Source organism: Ambystoma mexicanum, chromosome 1p (assembly GCF_040938575.1).
Source record: "Ambystoma mexicanum isolate Mex_15411 chromosome 1p, UKY_AmexF1_1, whole genome shotgun sequence".
NCBI lineage: Eukaryota > Metazoa > Chordata > Amphibia > Caudata > Ambystomatidae > Ambystoma > Ambystoma mexicanum.
Genome location: NC_090921.1, coordinates 1,122,015,783 through 1,122,040,521, shown reverse-complemented (window position 1 = coordinate 1,122,040,521; position 24,739 = coordinate 1,122,015,783). Strand labels below are relative to the sequence as shown.

Here is a 24,739-nt window from a genome sequence, read left to right as displayed (position 1 = left end):
ACTCATCCTTTAGTAAAGCAAGAGGAGCTGCTAGTCAAAGGGGCCACCGTAGGAGTGCCAGAGGTGGAAAACAAGGTACTCGAGGTGCCAAGGCCGCTCGGGCAGTTGCCTCTTTGCCCTCGGGCAACGCCGCAGCCGCTTCAGCTCAGTCATGAGGCCATATCCCATGTTTCGCCGGTTGGGGGAAGGCTGGCGCAGCATCTTGTAGAATGGCGTGCCATTACTTCAGATGTGTGGGTTCTGGAGATCATAGCCAACGGTTACTGGCGTCCTTTTCGGCAGAGGCCTCACGACAATCCACCAGGGAATCGCTCTATGAAGAGTCCGGATCCGCTCCTTGCGCAGGAAATTCAAGCCCTGCTGGAGAAAGGCGCCATAGAACTGGTGCCTATAGCGGAGAGGAACAAGGGATGGTATTCCCCTTATTTTTTGATTTCAAAGAAAGACGGGGGATTGAGACCCATCATGGACTTGCGCGGTTTGAACAAACTCCTCAGGAAGGACAAGTTCAAGATGGTTACTCTTTCTCAAGTCCTCCAGGCCCTTCAACTTCAGGACTTGTTGGTGTCTCTCGACCTCAAGTATGCTTATTTTCATGTGCCGATCCATCCAAAGCACAAGTAGTACCTGAGGTTCGCGGTTGGCGACTCGCACTTTCAGTTTCGGGTCCTGCCGTTCGGATAGACCTCCGCCCGAGGGTCTTCACCAAGCTCATGGTAGTGGTGGCAGCGCATCTCAGGAAAGCAGGGATTCACATCTACCCCTACTTGTACGATTGCTTGATCAGGGCGCGCTCTCCCGAGCAAGTCCTGTATCATCTGTCCATCACCTGCCACTCCCTCCACAAGCTGGGCTTCTCCCTCAACTTAAAGAAGTCCCACTTGACGCCAACACAGCAGCTTCAGTACATCGGAGCAGTGCTCGACGTGTCCCTGGGGCAGTGTTTTCCTCCCCAGGTGAGGGCTCATCACATTCAGCAGATGGTGCACAAGTTTCAACATGCCCAGAGTCTCCCAGCATTCGAGTTTTTGAGGTTGCTCGGCCTCATGGCATCCTGCATTCTTCTGGTGCCAGAGGCCAGGTTGCGGATGAGATCTTTGCAATGGGCTCTCAAACTCCAGTCGTCACAGTCCTCCGGCAGGATGTCAGACCCCGTTCAGGTGCTGCCCTCGGTCGCCCGGGACCTTCTGTGGTGGGCCGTCGAAGGCAATCTGATGAAGGAGGCTCCATTTTGGCTACCATGGCCGAAGGTGACGATCGTGACGGACGTATCCCTCACGGGATGGGGAGCTCATGTCAACTAACTGACAGTCAGCGGTCGTTGGTCTCCGTCGGAGTCCAGACTCCATATCAATCTGTTGGAGCTGAGGGCCGTCAGGCTTGCCCTGAAGGCTTTTCTGCCGACTGTGCGAGGAAAGAATGTCCTGATTCTGACGGACAACACAGTGGCCATGCACTACCTCAACAAAAAGCGGGGGGGCAGGGTCACTTCCTCTGTGCAGGGAGGCGATGCAGCTCTGGTTCTGGGCAATCCAGCAGGAAATTTCGATCTCGGCAGTTCATCTGTCCGGAGACGACAACGCAACGGCGGACGCTCTGAGCAGGCAGAGCGCGATCTCTCACGAGTGGGAGTTGGCTCAGGAGATTCTCCTGGAGATCTTCGCCCTTTGGGGGACCCCTCAAGTGGATCTCTTAGCCTCCAGTGTCAACCAAAAGTGCCAAAGGTTCTGCTCGCGTGAATTTCCTCCAAGAGGAGCCTTAGGAGACTCGTTTGTGGTGGAGTGGTCATTCCCACTGCTATACGCGTTTCCTAAGTGCCCCGTCATCCCGCAAGTGCTGCGGAGGTTACGGAGGTCCGGTTCCCGGATGATCCTCATTGCTCCAGCATGGGCCAGGAGGACGTGGTACCCGGACCTTCTCGACTTGTCCATCTGCCCTTCACGTCGTCTTCCCTACTGAGACAATCTGCTCTCACGGGAAGGGGGTCAGGCTCTCCATCCAGAGATCAGATCCCTCAACCTTCACGCTTGGCTTCTGAAAGGTTGAGGTATAGGGATTGGGACCTCCCTGAAGCCGTGATGGAGGTGTTGCTTTCGGCCAGACGGCCGGCGACAAAGTCCCTGTACCGTTGCCGTTGGAGAAAGTTCTGCGACTGGTGCAGGGTTAAGAATGTGGATCCTTTTTCATGTGACATTCCTGTGGTTCTTTTTTGCTTTCTTTAGCCCACAGGGGCTTGCAAGTGGGTACCGTTAAAGGTTACCTGGCGGCGCTGTCCATATTTAAGCGCTCGTCTGAGGAGTGTTCTTATTTTACAATTCATTTAATTTCACAGTTTCTAAAAGGGCTCACTAATGTGTTCCCTCCCTCACCTTTCCAGGTGCCCGGTTGGGATTTGAACCTTGTTCTCAGGTTTCTAATGGCTGCTCAGTTTGAGCCTTTACATTCTTGCCCTTTGAGACTGTTAACTCTTAAAACTGTATTTTTAGTTGCGGTCACTTCCGCTCGCAGAGTGAGTGAATTACAGGCACTTTCAGTTAAGCCACCCTTCACTGTGTTTCATAAGGACAGGGTTGTCCTTAGAGTTCGTCCTTCCTTTCTTCCGAAGGTGGTGTCGGAATTTGATTTAGGCCAGAAGGTTATTCTTCATCCTCCTCCGCATCCTGGTAAGGAAGAGGAGAGGCTCCATAGGCTGGATCCTAGGAGAGCTTTAAGCTTTTATATTTCACGCATGTCCCGGGTCAGAGTGGACGATCAACTCTTTATTGGTTACGCTGGAAGGCGTTTGGGACAAGCTGTTACGAAGCAGACTTTGTCTCGATGGATTATCTTGGCAATTTCTGAATGTTACCGCTTGGCGGGTAAGGACCCTCCGTTAGGCTTGTGGGCCCCTTCTACCAGGGGTATGGCTGCCTCTACTGCCCTACAGAGGGGTGTTCCTATTCGTAACATCTGTGATGCAGCCACCTGGGCTTCGGTCCATACTTTTGTATGTCACTAATCCCTCGATTCTATCCGTGAGCAGGATCTGGCCTTTGGCAAGGCGGTCCTTTACTCTGCAATCTGATTGGGCATTCTAAATTTCTATGTTCTAAATTCTTTTCCCACCTCCTTACATTGGTACTGCTTTGGGAGTCTATCATAGATATGCAATACGTCGGAGGACCCAATCCCCTCGAAGAACAAGTTACTCTCTTACCTGGTAACGTTCTTTCGATGGGATGGTCCGACGACGTATTGCATATCGCTCCCTCCCTGCCTTCCCCGCTACAGAATTTCTTATGCGATTTTAGCTTACGTTTCCGCAAGGCTTTCTGTTGTCATACTGGCAATAGCTTGGTGCCACACGTTCTGGGAAAAAAACTACAACTGAGGCTACGGGCGTCGTGCGTCCTACTTATAACATCCATTGATGTCAGCCGTTGGAGGAGGTCCTCGAAGATGGCGTATCGACGGAGGACACAGACGCCGAAAGATTTTCCGAAGCTGCACAGCTATGGTGATTACTGTCATAGATATGGAATACGTCGTCGGACCATCCCATCGAAAGAACGTTACCAGGTAAGACAGTAACTTGTTCATTGTGTCCTAAAAGTATCTGACCCTTGTACTAATATACACAACAAAATTATAGAAGATCTGTTTGGCTGTCTTAAATTTCACAAAACAACATATCAAGTCAAACTCAAAAGTCATAAACAGTAAACCTTGTGACCAGGGTTGGAACCCCTTCATCAATTCAGGAATATCTGGAATGAAGTTCAGTTTCAAGAATGTTCTGGTTAATAACAAAGTTTCATGGAATGTAGAATACGATATCTTTTTCATACAATATATCCCTTCACTTGGCAAAGTGAACATCTCTCTCGGAAAGGCTTGTTTACAAATCAAAGCAATTGTTAATTGTTCCACATCCTTCTGCTTGATAAAACAAACTTAAAGCATTCAGAGCAGAAGCTCTCTATTTTCTCCCCACCCGTATGGGAATCTCTTGCACCACTTCCGATCACTCAGTCTTTGGGTGATGAGAGTTTGTTTCCTGCTTTCTTGGCAGTGTCTTTCCAAGGCTTGAGTATGGCGAGTAGCCTTTCTCCAGGTCCTTCAAGGTGGGCATGGTTTGTGTTTGTGGCCTCCGTGCTAAAACTGGTGGTTGGAAATCAGTGTTTAATTAGCATCCAGAGGCGTTAACACGACTTTCCCAGACATTTCCTTAGCTTTCCTGTAGGGCTCTTGTCACCACTCCAGTGCACTCGCAAAACAGTCTGGGCACTCACTCTCCTGCTGGGTGCCCTGGCATCTGTATTTGTTGTTTGTAATAAAATCGATTTGTACATATAGTTTGTACATATAGTGTGTCAGAAGAATCTTTCCAAGCCCATAGCGAAGGTCAATTTTTGTTTATCACTGTATTGCTTACCTGGAGGACCTTTATTTATTATATTACAGGTACCCCTATATTATATACTCAAGCAGGGAGATGAAATGGATCAAACTATTGGCTGGGACAAAGAGCGGGAAAATGAAAGAAAATGGCAACAGAGACCAGCAGGGCTGGTCAGTGTTCCTCCCCAAGGTCTTTACATTGGCCCCAATGGACATGCAGAGTTGTACCTTGTCTGATAAAGTGCCATAAATGCACAAAGTGACCCAGTTACAGTGCAGATTGAATTCTGACTTGGTGGTTAACGGCAGGATAGAGAATACTTGGTGGTCCCAGAGCATTTATTTTAAATTGGTTTGTATTGCAGATTTCATAGCATTGACAGTCTACTGGGCATATATTGAGCATACAGATTTCAGTGTTACAATGGAGCAATGCCCATACGGGTAGGCAAGCAACAGCGCTATTAACAGTGGTTAAACAAACATTAAACCAATAACAGAGACTTTTGTGTTTCCATGTTCAACTTGGTGGTCATTCAGATCGCTGGCAGCCGGAACAAGGAAGTGTTCTTGTACAGCATAAGTGATCATAGTCTGACTTGCGGTAGGGGCACTGAGCTTAGATGTTTATCTGTTTCTTTAAAGGAGGTGTATTTGTTAGTGAGGCAGTGTTCTGGATGGCTTATCGTATGATGGGTGAAACATCGGTATAATGAGTATTCTCCACGCTTCAAGGTTAGTTGCAGGGTACCCTTCTTGTGTCTGTATCCCGCTAAGCCACGATTTGCTTTCGGCTTCGGACCAAGTCTCAGAATCCCTTCCCCATGCTTCATATCGTGGGCCTTATTTTGTTTTACGCGCCATGGCCGGTCGCCGCTTTGCGAGTGTTCAGGTAAGGTCCATGAGTTTGGTGACATGTTTGTGTTTGTTGGGTCTGGGGTAAGCACCCTGCAAGAATTCAAGAACAGTCCAATTGTATCGAACGGTTGCAGCCCTTGTGCATGCCTGTTTAACATGTAACCAGAGGGTGTGTGCTTTGTTACATTTCCACAGCATGTGTATTAAGTCAGCCTCTTCTGGTTACACCAGGGGCAGGCCGACGAAGCCTTGGTTTTGAATGTGGCAACTTTGCTGGGAGTCCTGTATGTGTAGTGAAGCATGTTAACCTTAAGTAATCGAAATCGTGCATTCCGGGCTATGTTTTTTGTGAAGGCGAAGGCCAGTTCCCACTGTTTGTCGGTAATGTCAGAGCCAATGTCAGTATCCCACTGTATCCTCAACTTAGTGTCCCGAACGCTGGTCTTTCCCAGCAGGCATTTGTACAGTCTAGAAACGGGCTTCCCGCCAACACCCAGGGCATACATCAGAGCTAAGAAAGTGTCCTCCTGTGGTTCCGCAGGCCAATCTACCCAGTTGGTCCTAGCCACCTTCATTACCCTCATGTTCCTCAGAAATTGTCCCTCAGGAAGACTCTTCCGTTTTGTTAGATGATCCAGGTCTCTGAACTTGCCATTCTCATACATGTAGCCCAAGATCTATACCCCCAGTGACTCCCAGTACCTTGCGATATCCAGATCTTCAGCTTGTCTCCATACATCGGCCAACAATGGGGTATTTGATGAGTAGGGGTGTGTCGTAAGTGTAATAGTTTGAGGGTTCTGGCCCATATTTGTGTGCCAGTATGCACCAAAAGGGGTTTGGGGGGGTCAATGCGGCTACCCAGGAGCCACAAGATCTCCTTGAGGTGTGCAGGTCTCACCAGTGTTTGGAGTACTAGAGTCTCAGATGTGTAGTCATCCGAGAGCCATTTGGCAACAAAGCTGAGCTGCGCAGCTAGGTAGTAGAGCTCCAGCTTGGGTAGTTGCACCCCACTTTCCTTATAGGGAAGGCACAGTGTGCTGAGTGCTGTCCTGCGTCTTTTAGCTCCCCATATAAAGTCTCGAAGGAGTCCCTCTATGGAGTGAAAAATGCGGGTGAAATGTAATAGTGAACATTTGCGAAGCTATACAGAAGTCTGGGAGGACTATAACTTTGACTAGTGCCACCCTCCCCATATAAGAGAACAGTAAGCGGCACCAGAACGTCATTGATTTAGTCACACCTTCAACCATCCTAAGTGTGTTGGTCCCAGAGCATAATACAGTAAATATGCTGTTATGGCATGTATTGATTGTGAAATTGCAGTGGTCTAAATATGCATTTCATTTTTTTCTGTAATAAAAAGGTTTGTAAACATAAACTACTAGAATGTTAAAAGGGCCGTTTCTGTGAATGAGTACGAGGAAAATCTATGAAAAGAAGAGAAAGTTGGAAGATCAGAGTACAAAGATATATGCATGGAGGGTAGTGTTGTAACAGGTTGTGCTTGGCTTTGTTATACACAGAGGTTTCAGGTTTGTGCTGGGAAGCAAAGTGGTTTTATGCCCATTGTATGTCTTGACCTACCTCTTGGGAGAGGACAGGGCTGAATGGGTAGGAAGAGGGGGAGAGCAAACCAATAAAAAATTAATGGAATTCAGATGTTCTAATATGTGTTTGTTTTTATTACAGCTGCACAAATTTTTCAGAGGAAACTTGACGAAACCACTTTGTTAATTCGAGAACTTCAAGGAGCCCAGAATGAACGTCTAAGTAGCAGACCACCTCCAAATACAGTTTGTCTCCTTGGACCGTCCTACAAGGAGATGCACTTGGGTAAGTGCAATTTTAGGGAAATGTAAATGACAACCTTTGATTAGGGTCATTGTGGATTGACATACTCTGTATGTACATCTTGTCCGGTTCACTTTTAATTTGTGTAAATATTACCAGGCTCTCGTGATTTTAAATTCATATTTTGAAGTTCACTGAAATCCATACCTTCAGCACTATTTTCTCTGAGTAATTTCTGACAGCTGTGAAATTACTCTTACGCCAATTCTGTTCCTTATGTCCATTTATTGCAAAGCTTTGGTGCTGCTTGTGCTTTCATTCTCTACTATATAAAAAAAATTCAAAGAGAAAAAAAGAAAAGCGTGTACTTGTTTGGTTTTGGGTGTCAGTCAGGCTATGTAAAAAGCTATATATAGTTCCAATAACCTTGAGTGATCTAATATTTGGCTAGTTTCTTCTGCAATGATCTATTTTAGAACTGTAATGGATTCAAGGGCAATAGCCACATAGTATTGTATCTCTCTTATGCTTTTTTTTCTTGCCATCATCTCCATGTAAAGAATGAAAGTTTCGAGGAGCAAATTTGCATTGGGAGAACTGGGTTTTCTCCCTTCCACCAAACTTTTCAATCACTTATGGCAGTTTTACATCTTCAGAGGGCTGAATGACCACAGTGTAGCTGCCACCACCATTTCTGACTTCACCATAACTGTGTGAATTTATGGGTAATTCCACGGGTGCTAAGAAACGTAAGGGGATGCTGATGAGTTCAAAACTGACCTAAGAGTTCTTTTTTAGATGTTTCATCAGGATGGAAATCGATGAAATTCTTTGCTCTGATGTTTTTGTTAAATGTACCTTAATACTGGCCCACACAACCGTAATTTAACTACCTTGTTCCTAAATAGCCACTGCCTAATGACCTTGGCTTAGAACTGCTTTACTTGAAGCACTCTTTTACAATCCTCTGCCAGGGCTTTACTCGATGCACACCACTCCTTTCCAGGTACCTACCCCACGACAGTTCATTATGCACAAAAATGAATGTACAAGCTAAGTAACTGAATACGGAGTCAAACAATATGCTACAACTTGGCTTCAGCCATAGTCTGTCTATGAAGAGGGCATTGAATCCTCCTATCTTGAGAGCACCTATTTTGACCTTCCTGCAAGCTGGTGGCGACCACAAGGAATGCTGAGTGGGTAATTGTTCAGACCTTCCCCTTTATCCATTTCTCTGTCCCATGGTTCTGGCAGAATGTACCTTGATCAGTGTCGGTCTTGTCCTTTAACTTGCGGTAGCCATACTTGAGGCCACTAGATTACTGTCTAAGTTGGTGTCGTAAGATGCCTCATGCGCTAATGCACCTCCTCTACCTTGTTGTATGAATACTACCATAAAGGACCCATACCTTGATCTAGAGGATGTATGAATGGGTATCAGTAGCTTAAAGGCAAGTGCTATGCAATAGGCTGCTAAATAGAGGCTTTGTGTTCCCCAGCTGAGACGTTTTTGGGCATGCATGGTGACGTCATTGTGTGTGTGACTCGTCGGGCTACCCACTACATTATGTTAACTGCCACCACCTGAAGACTTGAGAGGCAGAAACCTCCAAATGCCATAATTTGCCACAGGAATCCTCCACTGTAGATGCCTGTCTGGTTGGAGGTGCAAGAAGTGTTTTTCTTTCATGGTGGTTATTGGTCTCAACTGTTTAACATTCAACACAAAAATGTATGCTGATTCAATATTATTTATTTTCATTCTTTTGTTTCTGACACTTTTCAATCTTTACTCCCCATCAATACCATTTTGTTAATTTCTTATCTTTCTAGCTGATAGAGTAACCAGCAATCTGAAAGAACTTTCTCAGCAAGTCACTCCAGGTGACATTGTGAGTGTTCAGGGTTTGCGGAAAGCTATGGGCATATCTATTCCTTTCTCTGCATCGGAAGACAGTTTTATAGATTTGACAACTGGTAAGTATGCTTGACACCCTGCTGTTTTGAAATGGGTAAATTGAGCCACTTAAAATTTTAAAGCTTTAAATAATTATTTTGCTGACTGGTTTCAGGCTAATGCGCCGATTTACAATTTACTTGTCACTGGTACTGTTTTGTTCAGTCCATTGTGAAACATTACTACCTTTCACAAACTTAAGTATGTTTTTTGCAGGGCATCTTTTACACCCTTGAAGTCATACAAGAATCCAACCCAAAAGATTAGTCCAAGAATGCACATGGCAATCCACTTTTACTATTTATACATTTTATTGAAAATTGATAATTTCTTTAATATTTGATTGTAGTCCAGTGTAAATACACATATACCCCCAAGCCCTACTGCGTGTACACAGCGTCCTGAAGTCAAGTTAACTTGCAAATTGATTAGATTTATGGCTTGGACCACTTCGATGAAACGCAAGAGTTACAGAGTAGAGTATATATTTGACCCGTTTCTAGTGTCCTTCTGCGATCACTTATCAGTAATTCATTATCATCAGAGGAACTCATATGATCCTTTTTGTGAATTGTCGAAATCCCTTGACAAACATCTGCAGACGTTTGTCTTTTTATAGGTCATCACAGGAAAGCATACTATTCATTTGTGTAATTGATCAATTTTTTTTTTTTTTTTAACTTTGCCTTGCATTCTGATGGTTAATATGGGTAGAGCTAAAGGCGAATTCCTTGCATGGCAATTGCATTACACCAATGATAAACCCAAAGGGTAAAACAAGCCTGATGGATTGACCGTCTTTTAAAGATGTTGATTTGTATGACAGTCACTTTTAAAATTGAATGGTCTTTAGATTTACCATCTAAAGCAACAAGTTGGAGGTGAATGTGGCACTTTGCCTCTGAAAATCAGCTGCTTTTTAAAAAAAATTAAAAAAAAATGTATTTGTTTAATCAAACCTTTAAAAACAGCAGAAAAATGTCAATCTTGTTACATCTAACATTTTGACATCTTTTGTTACATTAACACCAGATTGTCAGTCATTTAGAGTTCATAGAACATTCTCATTAGTGGCCAATTTCAAGATTTGTACGCTCCTCATCAAGACATTCCTTTATGACCCGCACGAAAGTAGTTGGTGCAAACAACGCTGTTCTATCTGACCCATCAAACATTACTTTCCCCCAATCGTCGGCACTCGGTGATTGATGCTTATTAATCACAGGACCCAAGATTTGTGTTATTTTGTTTCGGAACGTAGAGCAAAACAGCGTTAAGTGCTTCAAAGTTTCCTTTTTTGCTCTGGAAAAGCGACATATAGGATCTAATTCCGCATATCGCGCCCAGATGCCTACGCGTTCTTTAGTCGTCAACACATTAAGCCTAAATTGCATGTACAAAAATCTCGTTTTCTGGTCTGGAAAGCGGGAAAAGTAGGCTTGCAGCTGACCATATGCTCTAGCTTCGCCAGGGTCCTCATTCATCAGTGTAGATTTTGACCTTAAGTCGCATGTCTGGCGCCAGTCAGATCTCCATAGCTTCGTTTTAGCCAAGTCCAGATTTTCAATAAGTGTTTTTATGGTAATGTCATGTTCTTTCAAGGGTTGAAGACATTGTTCATTCCACATTGGAAGTACAGTGTACACTTTGAACTTATCGGGGTTATTCAATATTTTTACTTGAGGGACTGGTATCGTTAGCATCATTCTCCTGAAAAAGGTTAATACTTTCCAACATACTCTAGCCTGGATTGAAATAAGGCCCAGTTCGTATCGTATGCAGACAGTCGAGGTTACCTTAGGTAATTGTAACACTCTGACCCAAAAGATATTTTCAAGTGTATTCCACAGATCGTGTGAACACCCAAAGGCGTTTTCCGCACCGTAGATTAGGGCCGGCATTACCTTTTGTTAAGAAATCAGCTGCTTTACCACGCAGTAAACCTGTAATGAGGCCCTTAGGAGACTGCTTGGAATGCCACTAGCATTTAGCTCCATTTTGCTGTTATGCCTTATACCCTGAAGGCCTCAGTCTTCAAACCCTCACAACTTGGAGGATTGTAGATTCTGCCAATCCATGCAGCCTAAGAACCTTTGGGTGGGAAGAGTATGCTGTCCTATGAAAAGGTAGATATTCAAGAGAAGGGGGTTACTCATATGAAAGATGAGAAGAAAAACAGCAGCAACATGAAGAGTTCCCACTCTGCGTGGCTCCAGACATCACTCTGCCTATTCCTCCACAAGGAAACCAGGTCCTCACTTCAATCCAAGGGACATTAATGAGACTGCAGAGGATTCATAACCTTCAAATACCTTTCCTCACAAAGTCTTCCTCTCTTGGACACCAGGAAGAATGCAGGCTCAACATGCTTGACATCTTTTTCAAGACCCCAGTAACTCCGATCTCTCTGCCAGTGGCATAGCCAGACCTCAACGTGCTTGATGAAGACAGCAGACATATCCCGGTTTCCCTAAACTGCTGGTTTGGTTCTGCCTCCTCCAGAGACTGCTCCACTCATGTATCGCTCATTTCCAACTTCAGGCCTTGATACCTCTGCAGAGGAAAGGGTTGACTGTTGTTTTCCTTGCGCCTGGCCTATAAAATAATATTCAGGCAGAATTTAAAATGTACCTATATGGAACTGCTCTAGTTATAAGGTCATGGCCTTCATCCCGATGCCATGTCGAATTAAGTACAAAAGAGACTTGGCCTAATAATAGGCACCCTAGGTAAGTATATAAACTAGAAAACTGCTAAAGTGCCATGCATAGTCACTAAAGAAAAATACATTTTTAAACAATAGAGACTACATTCAATTATTATCTGCTGAACCATTGTGCACAGGGGGAATAGACCTCCTTTTGGCCAAAATGTCAAACTGGGTGGGTACGAGCAGGAAAAACATTCCAGGGCACTGTCACCCTGACTTTTAAAATCTCTCGCTTAGCCCAAGAAATATTTGAAAGGGCAGCCACGAGAAACAGGGACGCTTTGACATAGGATTCCTCCCAATGGGCCTTTTCTACAAACTCCCCTGGATTATAGAAAATTGTTTACCATGGTCACACCCTAATTTCTCTGTGCTGTCTGTGCTGCTCACTGTTGTTGACGGCCTGACCAAGCCCCAAACATCTGGGAAGACTACACGTTTTCCTCTAACAGATATGCATGTTTAGAATCTTTAGAGGAGGTGGACTGGCTGGAAGTATCCCTCATTTTAACTCCTAATACGAATTACTCCTCTGGAGACTATTCTCTCTTTAACAGGACAGAGCATATAGATCATCGCTGTGGGAGGTGGTAACTTTAGGGGCAGCCATGCCACAAAATTCCATCAATAGGCAGGTAAGTGCGCTGGGGCACTGGTATTCTGAAGCTTCTGGTGTGGAATATTATGGGGCTCAGAGGAAGGATTAACAACCCTGATTGGTGGAAAACCTGGGCCATTAACCCCATCCAAATACAAGGGTTCACTCTGCACTCAGTCCCTGCCCTCAACATTAGCTCCAATGAAAGGTGGACTACGCAGATGATGCAGTGCTCCTGGCAACCACACTTAAGTCCCTTTACCTGCTTGTCGGCAAATGCACTGAATACATGTCTGCCAGCAGCTTCACTGTAAATCAAAAGAAATGCGTAATGTGTGTCTCAGGCAAGAGAAGGTTCAACCCCTGAATCTCTTTAAATGGCTACCCTTTGGGGGTTTTTGGCAATTTCGACAACCTGGGCCTCAGGTTTCACTAAGTTGGTGGCAAAAATGTGACAGAACCCGGGTTGCATTTTCAGATTTGCCTAAAACATTAGCCACCACTCTATAGAAGATATGCTGAAAATATGTAGCTGCAAAGCCATTCCGGCTGGGAGGTACGGCAGTGAAATATGTGCCTACGTGAACTCAGACTGCCTACTGACAGCAGTGAATCATTTTCTTCACAGATTATCATCAATCCTGCATTCTACTTCTGTCTATAGAACTCATTTGGAAACTGCTTTGACATTTTTGATTGGCCTGGTTTGTTCAAGACCAATCTTATATTTGCATAGTCTCTGGTCGGCAAGTGGGGTGAACCTAACCAAAACTTCTGGTTGCCAAACTACTGTAATTCAGTAGTTTGAATAAGGTTTGCTGGCTGTTAGGGAGAATTCTCATTTCAGTGCTAATCCCATTCAACCTTAGGGACCTTTTTCTCACTCTCTCGCGTGTTTTGACCTGATTTGGATTTTGTGTTTGAACTGTTTTTAGAGTGTGACAAACTCCATATGCATCTACTTTTTGTATGGTGACACACAGCACCTTCAGTGCAATATTGCAGAGAAATCCTTTAGATTTCTCATAAGGTTTAAATACCTTTTCTTGGGTGGACTACAGTTCCCAAGAATAGTAAAGTGAAGTTGACTTTACATACCTTTTCTCTTAGTAGGTCCATCCTATGTGGCATGCTGGGGGGTTACCTAGTAGTCCCTTAACCTACATTCGCGTGTAACATTTTTATGTTACCCTCACTACTTTAAATGTCTGGTGTCGGTGGTTGCATTTTTCCTACCATTGTGCTTTTCTACCGCAGGCTGAACCCTCAGCTGCAGTACAGCACCCATGGGTGACCATTTTGTCAAAATGCCCCCTGCCTACTTTTTTCACCATTTTCTGTTTGTGAGTTCTTTCTTGGGTTTTACTCTGTGTGTTGAGGCAAATTTGAGCCCTTTGTTTGTCTTGCATTTGGCAGGCTTCAGCCCTGAAGCCCGCCTCTGGTTCCAGAGTGTCTTGAAGGGCAGGATGTGAGGGAGGTTCCCGTAACTCCTTTGTCTCTAGGAATGACTGAATGCAACCAGTCCTGATCGGCTGGCTAGCTATCCTTTCAGGACAGCCACCCTGCTGTGTGATGATTGACAGCCTAGGCTGTGCATGAATGGGAGAAACCTGCTTAAAAGGCGAGGGTTTTGGGACTAGAGGCAGAGTGGACCACTGGGAGAAACACCCGACAAAGAAACCGTGAACAAAGCTTGCTGCATCCTCCTGGACCTTTGAATTGCCCGGTGAAGCCCTACTGCTGTGCTGAAACTCCTTTTTCATTTCGACAGAGCTTCGGAAAGGACGACTTCTCACCTTGGGTTAGTTGGACCAACTAACCCTGAGACGAACTCCACTGGACCATTTTCCCCGATTGGCTGTACTTCGTTGCTGTAAGAATCGAATGCTAGGGGTCGAGTAATCCGTAGTGGAGTGAAACGTCTGATCCAGTAACATATCCGGCTAGAATGCTCCAGGAGTCTCGTAAGGACCCTCCACAAGCAGGATGACAAGATCCTGAGTCCCTCAGCAGAGTGCAGGACCCAAGGAGTGAAGGAAGCCCAACTGGTATTCAAGACCTGCAACGGTGTTTGCTAAGCGCTGAAACCGCAAAGTGCTGCTGAACAGGAAAGATCTGTAGCTGCTGACAAAATCCCAAGTACCACTGCAGGAGCCCTTCAGATGTCCTCCCTCTTGTCCCCACGACTGAGGCTCAGGAACACAGGGTCTGCACGGCTGTAACAAGACAGAATCCAGTTGGACCACTCTTCTTCAAACCAGAGGTTCTGTTTAGGCTTGGGGTACTTACCTCATTGTCTTTTAGCTGTGCTTTTCTCAGTTGGAAATTGCAGTGGCTTACCTTTTTAAAGTTGATTCCAACTCTTCTTTCACAGGCTTAACAACTTGTGACCCTAGAAGTGATTTTTCTACAAACTGTCTAACTTTGTTTAAGACTTTGATTTAAGAAGTGCCTCAGATCCATAGACTGTGCTCCAATTGACTTTGGCTGTCCTGGCTCCCTGAAGACTCTTCTAGTCAATTGACTTTGATATTGTTTGTCCCTCATAGATGGTAGCTTGTTGTGAACTGATACTGCTGGGAAAGGCTTGTCTAGATTTAATTAGAAGATTTAGTTTTCCTCACATTTACTGAGAACCTTTTTAACCTTTTCCTTTCTTAAACCTTTCCTTTCTGCAACCTCAGAATCTGCAAAGTATAACTAGTGTGATATATAAATGTGATTACTGTCCTTGTGAGTGAAGTCACCTCAGGGTGTAGGAATTGTGTAAGAAGCATATCCAAAGATTATCCACTAACTTGTTCTGATTCTGAAAAGTAATTTAAAAGTATATTTACCTTGTTACATTAATTGCCTTTTTAAAGAATGCTGATTTAAAAATGTGTGTTAATTAAATAAATATTTATAACTCAAAACTTTTATTTGTACAGCTTTACAGCTCACATATACCCCTCTTGAGATAGGCCTGGCTGCTCAGTCACGCTACCAGCTTGTGTAGTACAGACCTATACCAAAAGGTGGGTTACCTAATACCAAGCAGATAAGTGTTGTGTAGTCTCACACAGTGTGACTGTGTCAATTCTTACCAAACACTGGCTTAACTACGGCAACTCTCTTCTACAAACTAGGCTTGGGAGCATGTTTCTTAGATCAGAAGCTGCTAGTTATGCTGCTAAAACCGATTCTGAAGCTTAAAATTGCACAGTACCTTGCATACATTAGGGAAGTTGAACTAGCTACTAGATCCCAAGTCGGATTATACTCCCTTTGCACACCTGTCAGAATTGCCAGGGTAGTTGTCATTTGTGACAAACATACACCATCGGGCCTTGCTGACCAGAGCCAGGCTACATGTCTTGCCGCTGGCAGCATGAACGCACAGATAGAAGGTGGAAGTCAGATGCTGTTGTGTCTGCAGAGCAGTAGGGTCTGGCACATTTTGTTATCTTCTGCCCTTCTTATGCTTATATAAGGAAGAGTTAATTGATGTGCATTTTAAGAGAAAGTGGCAAAAGGCATTACATATCTACACGCACCTTCTTACTACTCTGTTTGACGGTGAAAGTTCCCTTTGGTCTGTCTTCTTTCTTAAGCAGAAAAGAAGAACCAAACTGATGCCACTCTGTTTCGCTTAATCCTGCACATTCGTTTTGTACACCATATCGGGCTGCTATCTGTACCTCCTGCAACTTACCCGAGTATTTGATAGGCTGAGTCAGCCAGGGCTCACCCAACCACCCAATTTCATTTCATAAACCATGCACTTTTGCATTATTGCACATTCAATTTGACTGCGATTTGCCCTTTACATACCTCATTGAGTTTTAAGCATGCTGAGCTAATTCTTTATTTAATCCTTTTTACTTAAAATCTTCTATTTTCACCCGCTAATCTGACTTTAAAATTAAAAAGAGTGACAGAGAGCTGATTTAATTTGCCGCAGATGACCTAATTAACTGATATGTCACTGCTTGCAGTTTGCAGCCTTCTTAAGGTTCTTGTAGCTGCTAAGCCTCGGTTACTTTCATGTCACTTTTTTAATCCACTGAGAATTGTTAACACCATTTTGTATTCTTGTAGGATTCTGTGTGTAAGAACAGATTTTTGTTTCCCATTCCTCGTCTTATTCGGAATCTTTTATGGCAATAACGCTGAAATAAGAACTGGACTACTACTAGTGGTAGACCCCTTAATCTTTATGGTTTCATCAAAACCAGTATGTAATTCCATATTTGGACATCAAGGATTAGATTGTTTGTTCAAAAATTAAATAGCATGTCAATTTAAACATAGTGTCCATCATTAATATTTAAATTTTGAACAGGGCACAATAAGTTCCTCTATTGTCCATTGACATATAACCTAAGAAAACATTTGTTAATATGGTGACAACATGGCCATGCATTTCGCCCACCAGACTTTTTTATGCCTAGTACATGTAATAATTAGTAGTGGGCAAATTCCAACTTAAAATTGCTCTAAAACCAAAAATCATAAACAGAGTGTTAAAACAATCCCTCTGTTATGGGCTCCTGTAATCTTGAGTAGATGTATAAAGATATCGGATTTATGGGAATTTGTTATCCAGTTCTTTAGTGGCCATTCAATTGAAGTGATTGAAATACTTGATTGGGTGGTTTTACTTAGATCTGCGCCTAGAAACACATGTGTACAGGCGCGTTATAAATGCCATTTCTGATGCTTGTTAATCTGTTTAGAATCACATGCTGTGCATATGGTCCGACATCCAGTGGTAACCGCGGAGTATTGCATCTTGACTTTCGGGGAACCGAAAGGGGACGTCGGCATAGGCGTGTCTGAAACACTATCCCTATCGTGACGTGTGTAGTACCCAAAATCCCTCAGGCGCCGAGGTCCCTCAGATTGTTTTTTTCCGCCCAGATAACTGGTCGCCCTATAGCAGAGCTCTTCATGAGACATTGTTTATCTTACCGAATTGTCGGTTTAATCCCCGTTAAGTCACTTCGTCTATCAAGAACATCTTCGACGAAGACTACGGGGGAACCGCCTACGGCTGTGGATTCCGGCACCTAAAATCCGGCGTTCGGACCTCCACGTGGTCGGGCCTTCTGGCCGGCCTACACAGTAGGGAGAGTGTGATCGGGGTTTGTCATGCTGCTATAAGATGTCTTTCCTCTTTTCCACTTCTTTCCTTTTTGGTCTGGTCACCCTTCCCTTCTGCTATGGAAAGGACTCCATTTAGATTCTGCCCTCTGTGAAGGGTCAGATATCCTTGGAAAGACGAGCACACTTCGTGTACGCTTGTCTCCCCCTAGAGCACTAAAGCGGTGTTCGGCGTATAAACTCCTAAACCTAATCCCTTAAGGAGCGCTGGTTGAAGCGGTGGGCCGCATACGGGATGTCACGCGTGGAGCCTCCCTCCCCTGCCGCGACACCAGCCGAGAGTGACGGGGGTACATCGGATGACCAAACGTCCAACGCGGACGTTGTAGACCTTGAGGCGGACGATTCTAGAGCCGCCACGCCCGTCCCCGACCCTTCCAGGCTCGACTCTGGTCTTGCTACAGGGACCACACCCGGTGACAGGGGCGTACAATCGCACCACACAAAACACACAACCCAAGCGCCCTCCTCGACAACGTCGAATAAGGCTCAAGCGCCATCGGATCGATCTGATCCGAAGCCTTCCTCGCATCCGCAGCAGCGCATGACGACTGGGCTTAATAAACTTAAGAAAGGCGCTACTCCCCAAACTACACACGCTGAAGTTTCTGAACAAGAAACTTCGACGACTTTCAAGGTTTCCAAGGCCCGTGCAGGCCTGAAAACTATGAGTAGGCCTCTAACTAGGCCTCTACCCGGGAAGCCATCATCGGAGGCGTTGTCCCCCGAAGATTCGGTAACTATCAGTAAGAGCATCAACAGGATTGCTACGGCGGTGGACCTTGTACCGGTTTCGCACACAGTTATGGGCCAATCCGCCGAAAGGTTTTCCACGGTTTTGGAAGACGATCCTGAGGACTCTTACGAAGAGAGCCAGGTACCCCTCTCAAGCACCCTGAAGAGATCCTCTGAACGCCTTAGGGCGGAGGACCCGGGTCCTGCTCAGCTGGGTCCATTTGGGTCATCCAAGTGGACCACGGAGCAATTTGAGGGGTATATGGATCGGCTGCAGCAGGTTTTCGGTGCTTCTGATCAACCTCTGCCGAAAAAAGCTCGGGTAGACCCTAACCCTCGTACACAAGTTGCCCAACACCTAGATGTTAAACACTATGTTGATTATCAAGAACATGTCCAGAGGGACACGTATAGAGACATCTATACAGAAGAAGAGGAGACTTCTTTTCTGGACAATTATGGGGAAGATCAAGGCGCAACGGACAACTGGGAGGACACCCAGCAGGACGGTCACAATTCTGATATCGTTTGCCTCAACTCTCCCCCATCCACACTGGTTAGGCAGGCTCCCCCGGTGGATGATCAAATGGCTTTCAACAACACGTTGAAAAAAGCAACAGAATTCTTTAAAATTGCCACGATTGAGGCATTGCCTGAACAGGATTTCGTGGAAAACATTATTAATGACAAGCCTCCGGCTAGCCAGTCTATCCCTCTCTTGAGCTCTGTAAAGAGACGGCTGGCCCCTTCTTTACTCACACCCGCTCAGACGAGGGCTGTGAACCCAAGGGTCGAAAAACTCTTCCGGCCCTCCCCCACTGACCCGCTCTACATCAAAGGGCACGCAATCCCAGACTCGCTGGTGGTGACCAACACTCGCAAGAGAGCAGGGGTTCCCCTTGCCACGGGAGAGTCACCCCCGGACAAGGAGTCCAAAAGGTTGTATGCCTTAGGCAAACGGGTCACGTCGGCGGCTGCTTATACCTTCCGGATTGCCAATAAACACTACGTTACTGGCAAGCTACGTCGACACCCAATTGAACCTACTCCAGGAAGGCCTCCAGGAGGTTCCGGAACCATCCAGAGTCAAGCTTCTCGCCATTGTCTCAGAGGGTAAACTTGCCAATCAAAATGTTGGAAAGAATACCCTGGACTCCGCAGAGACAGCAGGCTGATCTCTCGCACAGGGTACTCTCCTAAAGAGACACGCGTGGCTGCGCACATCGGGTTTCAGGCCTCCATCATCAATAAACCCATAGAAGAGGCCAACCTCTTCGGGAAGGCGGTAGACGATGCGTTGGAGACAGCCAAGAAGGAGCATGAGACTATTAAGTCGCTGCACCAAATTTCCCAAAAACCCTCTTCACAGAGGGGCAGCAATTCTCGGCAGTCCTTTCGAGGACAAGCCCGCGCCACTCAAAATAATTTCGGCACGGGCAACTTCAACGCAAGTCAACCGGCTGCAAGCCCCACTTACTACTCCCAGAGGGGTCAGAAGCGCGGAAAAAATAGAGGCAGAGGCTCCAATTCCAGAGGTGCGTCAACCTCGGGTCAGAAATGACCACCAAGTTCAGGTCCCCTCCCATGTCTCCCCGGTCGGGGGGCGATTAACATCTTTCCTCAAGGCATGGGAGGGGATAACTTCAGACCAGTGGGTATTAAAGACGGTCACCCACGGTTATTGCGTGGAATTCGCCCGACCCCCACAGTTCAGACCGCCGAAACATCGACGACTTTCACCGGAACATCTGCAGATCCTGGTCCAAGAGGTGGAGGCGCTGCTGGGAAAGGACGCCATAGAAGCCGTCCCAATTCTTCAGGTAAATAAGGGTATTTATTCTATATACTTCCTTGTACCCAAAAAGGATCTCACCATGTGTCCTGTTCTAGACCTTCGCCCAGCGAACAAGTTCATAAAGCCCAGGAAGTTTCGCATGGTAACACTTCAAGAGGTGATCCCATTGCTACATTGCTAAAAAAGGGGACTTCATGACAACATTGGATATGAAAGATGCATACTTTCATATTTCAATGCTGCCAGCGCACCGAAAATTCCTAAGGTTTGTGATTCAGGACAAACACTACCAGTTCAAGGTACTCCCCTTCGGCATAGCCTCGGCGCCACGGCTGTTTACCAAGGTCCTGGCAGTGGCAGCAGCACACCTGCGCAGACTTTCAGTTCCAGTTTACCCTTACCTCGACGACTGGCTCATCATGGGGGACTCGTTTGACGTTTGTTTTTCGAACACCCAAAGGACAGTAGACCTACTGTTCAGCCTGGGATTTTCTATCAACGAAAAGAAATCCAGCTTAGTCCCCAGCCAAGTAAAACAGTTCCTGGGGGCTCTAATTCGCACGAAAGACGGTCTAGTCTTCCCTGCCAGCGAGAGGGTTCAGAACATGCTCTCTCAAGTTCCTCAGTATGTAGCCAGTCGGAAGGTGACGGTACGCAAAGCTATGCGTTTGCTAGGGATGATGGCGTCATGCATATACTTGGTCCCCCACACACGGCTGCGCATGCGTCCCATGCAGGAGTGGCTCAACAGCCAGTGGTGTCAGGCCAGCGGACAATGGGAAGATCTGTTAGTTGTCTCGCCAGCCCTCATTCTCTCTCTGCAGTGGTGGTCGAGGGAGAACCTCTTGAAGGGGAAATCCTTCACCACCCCTGCAGTGGAAGCCACTCTCACGACAGACCTATCTCTCACAGGGTGGGGGGCCTCACCTGCTTCAACAGACAGCGCACGGAGTGTGGTCCCCTCAGGTAGCATCCAACCATATAAACCTACTGGAGCTACCAGCAGTGTTCAAAGCATTGAAGGCCTTTCAGGAGCAACTGCAAGGTAAGACAGTGCTGGTCCTAACCGATAGCACAACAGCAATGTATTATCTGAACAAGCAGGGGGGCACTCACTCTCCAGGGCTATCCAAGCTGTCCCAAAACATCTGGATATGGGCTCTCAAACACAAGATGTTCCTGATATCCCAACATGTTCCAGGGGAACTCAATCTTCTGGCTGACATACTCAGCAGAGATTTTCCTCTGCCAGAAGAATACGAATGGCGTCTGCACAAAGACATTGTATCCCACGTCTTTGCAGAATGGGGGTTTCCAGAGATCGACTTGTTCGCTACTCAGGAGAACGCCCAATGCCCAGATTACGCCTCCAGGTAGCCCCAGAACCGATACAAGGGGAACGGTCTCTGGATAACTTGGTCTGGGAAATTTGTTTACGCTTTTCCCCCCGACTCCCCTTCTGAACAAGATAGTGCACAAGATGCACCAGGAACCAGTCACCATGATTCTGGTGGCTCCCATGTGGGCCCGCCAACCCTGGTTCGCGCACCTGATGGAAATGTCCCTCTCCCCACCAGTCAAGCTGCCCTGCCCGTACAACATGTTGTCTCAGGACAGGGGGGAGACTCTGCACCCATGCCCACAAACTCTGAACTTAGCAGCCTGGCTCCTGAAGTCATAGAGTTTGGACGTCTGCAACTCCCTCAAAGATGCATGGACATACTGAGGGAGGCAAGAAAGCCTAACACACGTTATTGCTATGCCAGCAAATGGAAACGTTTTGTTATTTGGTGCAGTTCCAAAGGCGTAGATCCCACCGATTGTTCGCCTTCACACATTGTGTTATATCTAACCCATCTGTTGGACTCTGGGTTAGTCTTCAATTCCTTAAAGGTTCACCTAGCGGCGTTGACAGCCTACACCACGTCACAGCAGAAGGTGTTGTGGTGGAAAATACCTGTGATTAAAGCCTTTGTGGAAGGGGTTAAAAGAAGTTATCCCCCCATCACTCACCCAGCCCCTGGGTGGGATCAAAATGTGGTTTTAACTAGGCTCATTGGACCCCCTTTTGAGCCTATGCATAAAGCTAGTCTGAAAGACCTGACTTACAAAACAGCCTTTCTAGTAGCTATCACTTCTATCAGAAGAGTTGGCGAACTACAGGCCCTCTCGGTCTTGGACCCCTTTGTTACAGTCCACAAAGATAAAGTAGTTCTGCGCACTTATCCCAGATTTGCGCCGAAATTTATTTCGACGTTCCATGTGAACCAGTCTATCGAACTACCCACGTTCTTCCAGAGACCTACTAACATGGCCGAAAGAAGCCTTCACACACTAGATGTGCGCAGGGCAGTCATGTTCTGCATGGATAGAACTAAACCACTGAGGAAAACTAAACAATTCTTTGTTTCAGTGGCAGCTGGTAGAGAAGGGGACCCTGTCTCTAAATCAGCAATATCAAGGTGGATTGTCAAATGCATCACACTATGTTACACTCTGGTAAAGAGAGAACTGCCCTTCAAGCCTAGAGCACATTCTACTCGAGGCACTGGGGCATCCATAGCATTCATTGCAAATGTTCCCCTAGAGTCCATTTGCAAAGCGGCAACCTGGAGTTCTGTACACACCTTTACAAAACACTATTGCCTAGACACTCATTCTAGGTCTGATTCTCAGGTGGGACAAGCAGTACTAAGACATTTTTTTTCTACTGTTCCTTCTCACAACCCACCTCCACCTCCGGGTACTGCTCGCTAGTCTATGCACAGCATGTGATTCTAAGCAGATTAACAAGCATTAGAAGACATGCATTACTTACCGTAAAAGCATTTCTGATGATTGTATCTGCTTAGATTCACATGCGCCCTCCCTGCCTCCCCGCTCGGGGTGGAAGGAACACAGACTTCTTACTACTTTCTCTCTTCATGTACTCACTCACTATTGCTTTGGGCTCCCTCATGGCAGAAAAAATACAATCGGAGGGACCTCGGCGCCGTGAGGGATTTTGGGTACTACACACGTCACGATAGGGATAGTGTTTCAGACACGCCTATGCCGACGTCCCCTTTCGGTCCCCCGAAAGACGAGATGCAATACTCCGCGGTTACCACTGGATGTCGGACCATATGCACAGCATGTGAATCTAAGCAGATACAATCATCAGAAATGCTTTTACGGTAAGTAATGCATGTCATATCAAGATATATTAATATTGAATAATAGCTCTCCCCGGCCACGTGTTGCTGTGGCTCAGTCTGGGTAAATGGAAAAGAAAGAAAAGAGAAAGCGCACGTTTCTAATATGTTAAATTTCTCAATGGCTCTGGCGGTTCTCCGGCGGGGCAACACATTCCTTTAATTTCTCCATTAAATTTCAGAGGCTTGCAATAAGGACCCACTTCAGTCATGGTGCTGATGAGAACATGCTGGCTCAAACTACAATCATCAGCTGGGTTGAACAGGAATGCAAGCGATTGTAATCGCGTGATTTGCTGAGCACCGAGTCGTGTGTGACGCTGATCTGCTGTTTCTCGTTGACGTCTTTCAACCACTTTAGCCTGTCACGTTCATTCCGTTGAGAACGAAGCAGATCTGAAGCTGCAGAATGCAATCGCCGTGCTCTCAACCGTGCATCCTGAAGCCTAGCTGCACGTCCCTCTGCTGCTTCCTCAGCACGTATTTGAACCACAGAAACATTGAAATGGAATCGTAAAATATTTAGTATAGCGTGTGTTGCTTTTATGTCCAACAGATGGCACTGTTTTTCAGAAAAAGTATGTTTTTTACCGGTCACAGGTGTGACATATATGTGTAGTAGATATATAAAAACACGCGCCTATTCGGATGCAACGTTGTGTCAAAATTTCAAAGCAATTGCTGAGCAACTCTCGGAGATTTAAGATTTTGAACAAACAAACATTTCCATTTTTTATTTATATAGATTTGTTCATTAATTCAGTTGGTATATTCAAGATTTGGAAGTAGCTTGCATCCGGCCGGGATTGGCAAAATCGAATGATGTATTTTTCTTTACTGACTATGAACGGCACTCTATCCATGTTCTAGTTTATATACTAACCTGGGGCTCCTATCATAAGGCCAACTCTGTTTTGTGCTTGCTGCCTCAGCACCTTGTACAGCCTCAGCGGTGCTGTCAGCACCTCACTGCAATACACTCCGGCTGTACAGAGTGAGATCTTACCAGATAGGTCAGTCACATCCCTTATGGGTTTGAGCACCCTAGATTCTGGTGAGGTGCAGGATTTTCCGGTGGTTTACAACTGGGACGCTGATCTGGCTTCCGGTTGAAGGGATGCCAGCGAGTTAAGCACCTCAGAGAGAGCGGTACGACGTTCATTCATTACTCAGTTTGCAGGGTTTTTTGCCAAAAAGTTTCTGTGGGGGGTTAAAGGCATATAAAGGGTAGGGGTGACGGGAGGATAGAGAATAATTAAAGGGGTTTAAGGGGTAGCCCTCGAATTAAAAAAAAAAAAAAAAAAAAAAAAAGGAAAGCAAGAAATTCAATGTTTTTTTCAGCAAAAACATTTTGGCATAAAACTCAGCAAACAAAAAAATCTGGGGATGAATGAACATAGACCCCTCAAAGCTACTTTTCTCAAACACTGACTTATAGCAAACCTTGTGTTTCTTTGTAAAAGACTGTGGTCAATGTGTTAGCCCTAAACCAGTAGTCCAATTTGAAGTGACCAATAGTTTGGGAGAGGGTTGTCCAAAAACGTAACTACTTACCTCCAGTCTTGCTGTG

General features: G+C 45.7%; 1 protein-coding gene across 2 annotated transcripts in view; it reads left to right on the top strand.

Annotated features, from left to right (window-relative positions):
• Positions 1–24,739, top strand: part of BRD7 (bromodomain containing 7) — a 718,458-nt gene that overhangs the window by 605,954 nt on the left and 87,765 nt on the right. Inside the window, exons 14-16 of one of the 2 annotated variants that reach the window (XM_069604774.1) lie at positions 6,931–7,074; positions 8,869–9,012; positions 23,352–23,890. In XM_069604774.1, coding sequence (XP_069460875.1) covers positions 6,931–7,074; positions 8,869–9,012; positions 23,352–23,389 — 326 coding nt within the window. In that variant the 3' untranslated portion in view covers positions 23,390–23,890. Of the gene's footprint in view, positions 1–6,930; positions 7,075–8,868; positions 9,013–23,351; positions 23,891–24,739 lie in introns of those variants that run through there. The other variant, XM_069604773.1, reaches the window with a different exon arrangement.